Source organism: Corvus brachyrhynchos, unplaced genomic scaffold, assembly GCF_000691975.1.
Source record: "Corvus brachyrhynchos isolate BGI_N302 unplaced genomic scaffold, ASM69197v1 scaffold624, whole genome shotgun sequence".
Lineage (NCBI taxonomy): Eukaryota > Metazoa > Chordata > Aves > Passeriformes > Corvidae > Corvus > Corvus brachyrhynchos.
Window position 1 is genome coordinate 91,288 of NW_008237889.1, and position 3,069 is coordinate 94,356.

At 54.4% G+C, this 3,069-nt stretch overlaps 1 protein-coding gene across 1 annotated transcript in view; it reads left to right on the plus strand.

The window, feature by feature from the left end:
* Positions 1 to 12: 12 nt before the first annotated feature.
* RIC8A (RIC8 guanine nucleotide exchange factor A) overlaps positions 13 to 3,069 on the plus strand; it is a 9,202-nt gene continuing 6,145 nt past the window's right edge. The window contains exons 1-3 of the mRNA XM_008632521.2: positions 13 to 213; positions 297 to 470; positions 2,698 to 2,745. Of these exons, the coding sequence (XP_008630743.1) occupies positions 387 to 470; positions 2,698 to 2,745 (132 nt within the window). The 5' untranslated portion in view covers positions 13 to 213; positions 297 to 386. The remainder of the gene's footprint in view (positions 214 to 296; positions 471 to 2,697; positions 2,746 to 3,069) is intronic.

The following is a 3,069-nucleotide window of genomic DNA, read 5'->3' on the forward strand; positions in this document are numbered from 1 at the left end:
CAGGGAGCTATTTCGGGGAGCTGCTGTTATCTGCTCCGCGTTAATCCCCGGCTGGTGGGGGGAAGGTTTTCCCTGAGTGCTTTCCTGGGAGGGCGTATATGAAACATTGAAAAGCAGAGCGAGGAAGAAGAGGATTAGCCGGAGAGAGAGAGGAAGCTGGCTGCTGGCTTTGCTCGGGTTATCCATCCGCTCCACTTTTATGGATGCAGCAGCGTGAGCAATATCACTGGGGATTTTTTTTGTGCTGCGTTTTTTCCCTCCTTGCTCTCCCCACCCATTTCTCTCTTCCTTCTCAGAGATCGGTGTGCCGAGGTGCTTTTCCATCACCCTGGAAGTCCCCTCGCTCCCCTTCCTCCAGGCTGCACCGTAGCTGAGCTGTTGGGATAATGGAGCTCCAGGCTGTGGTATCCACGCTGGAAAGCGGGGAGCAGGACACAGTTCTCAAGGTTCTCCAGGTCTACAACCAAGAGGTGAGTGAGCATCAACCCCTCCCTCAAATCAGGGACTCCTAAAAAAATTATTGTCCAGATCCCAAGTAATACCTGGCCGGGAAATTAGAGTCAGCGTGAGGACCGAGTAGGAGGAGCTTTAATGTTAAGGCAGTTTTGGAGGTGCTGAGAGAGGCCAGGGGGGAGCTGCAGGTGAAACAATGTTGGGATTTGCAAGGCAAAGATGATTAGAGGTGACTGCTGGGATCTCGTACGGGCACGGCTCTGAAAGCAGGAAATAATGAATATGGAATATCAAACCCCAGTGATCTGGGAGCAGAGGTGGGAGCATTTCTAGCCTTAAAGTGAGAAAAGATTATCCGTGGTGGTCAATCTCTGCTTGGAGAAAGGAGACTGAGGGGAGACCTCAGCTGTTTACAGCTTCCTCTGGAGGGGCAGCTCCAATCTCTGCTCTCTGTGGCCAGTGACAGGACCCAAGGGAAGAGCTGGAGAGGTTTAGGTTGGATATTAGGAGAAGGTTCTTTCTCCCAGAGGATGTTCAGGCACCGAACAGGCTCCCCAGGGAATGGTCATGGCCCCACGGCTGCCGGAGCTCCAGGAGCGTTTGGACAACAGGCACAGGGTGGAACTGTTGGGGTGTGTGTGCAGGGCAGGAGTTGGACTGGCTGATCCTTATGGATCCCTTCCCGCTCAGGATATTCTATGGCTCTGTGAAATCCTGCTTGACACCGACTCTGGTTGTCAGGGAAATTTCCTTCGGAGGTTTCCCCTGGGAGGGGCTGGCCCTGTGGATCACTCTGACTCACTCTGCACCAGGCTCTGGAGTAGGTGGAAGCCAGCAGGGAAAACCTGAGGAATATTTTGCAAGAGCGTGTGAGAGAACGTGTGGAACTATTCCTGACAGTCGGATTTGGAATGGGGAGGTATTGGCCAAGAAGGAGCAGGTGCCTGTTAAGGACAGCACTGGGGATTAACAGCACCAGCAGCAGGTGCAGCACTGGAGTCCTCAGGAGGGTGCAAACAGTGTCTGTGTGCCCCCCAAGCCACGATATCTCCTGTTGGATTCCCCCAGCTGGGTCCTTCCCGGGGTATCGGGCCTAGGGAACTGGAACCACAGGGTTTGCTGGCCCATCTGGAGGAAATGGAGCAGTCAAAGAGGATTATGAAACTGCAGATAAACCTGGCACGGCCTGGCATCGCTTCTGCTGCAAGACTGATGGGTCTGTATCCTTTTCCTGCGGATTTATTTTAATTCACTGTCGTGCATACAGTTTTTGGTTGCTGGGAATAAACTACAGCTAAAGCAAAACCCCAGGTGCGGCCAAAACACCCCCAAATGGGATTACAGCCTGCAGAGAGGATGCGCTGAGGGAAGAACAAGCAGCCTGCCTGTGGGTCACAGCGGTGCCGGGACCCAGCCTCCAGCTCCTGGCAACGTGGTCCAACAGCCTGTGGGTGGATCAGCTCCTGGAGCTCCCACACAGCCCCACGCCCGGGGCTGCTCCAGGCACTGTGTCCATCGCTGCTTCCAGACTGGACAGACCAGCCCCGTCCCCGGGCTCTCGGTGACTGCACACACAGGATCAGTGCTTCATCAGTTTTCGTTCTCCAAGCTAGCATCAAACTCTCTCTTGGTATGAGCAAGGATTGCCTCAGTCACTGGGAAGTGCTGCTTTTCCCCCGGCACCTGTGCTCTCCTGTGCTCTCCAGTTCTGTGGGAGCAGGTTGGCCAGGAAGGAGACTGTCAGTGAAGAGCAACCAAAACAGCGAGAGAAGCCCGATGAATGGAGATCAGGAGTGTTTGTTAGGCAGGGGACAGGATGGAGTGTGGAGATCAAGTCCCTGGTGTTTAAAGAACGGCCTAGATAACCACGAGGATCCATTCCCATGTGCCAGAGAGACAGGACTTCCTTTGGTCAGGAAAAGGAATAGTAAATGTCAAGGGGAGACGTGTAGGCACAGCTCAGTGGTGTCGCTGAGCAGGGGAATTACTGGCTCTGACGGGATACTGGGATTGGGATGAATACCCACTGTGCTGCTGCAGTATTTAAACTAAACCCAGTGGCATTCCACTGGTGCTGTGGATCCGGGGGTGATGCCCAGAATGGAAGCGGGGGGCTGTCAGGAGATGGTCTGTTTGCTGTTGCAGCGTGTTTCGGACCCACTGCTTTCCAGCTGAATGTCCCTGCCCTGGTCCCATGGAGTTTTAACCTATTCCTTATTCTGATTGGTTTTGTTTTTCCCACAGAAATCTCAGTGCTTCACCTTCGAGGATGAGGAGCGGGAAGAGAGGAAGGTAGGCACACGCTGCTTGCTTTTCTCCTCTGGTCGGCGTGTAAATCTGCTGCTCCGTACTCATGTCCAGCTGGGCTTGGCAAGCAGCTCCCACAGGAGAGGAAATGAGAGTTTTCCATTAACTTGGTTAGGGAGTGGTGTGCCTGGAGTGCCTGGCTGTGTTTTTTGCATCAGGAGTTGGCGGTTTGGATAAAGGGCAGCATCCGTCCGGCATTAGCAGTGGTTCCATGACCCACATAGTGCCAGCCACGGCTGTGATCCCTGGGGCCTCCGGGCAGGGATCACAGCTGTGCCAGCTCCGGGGGAGGGCCAGGGGCTCTGCTGG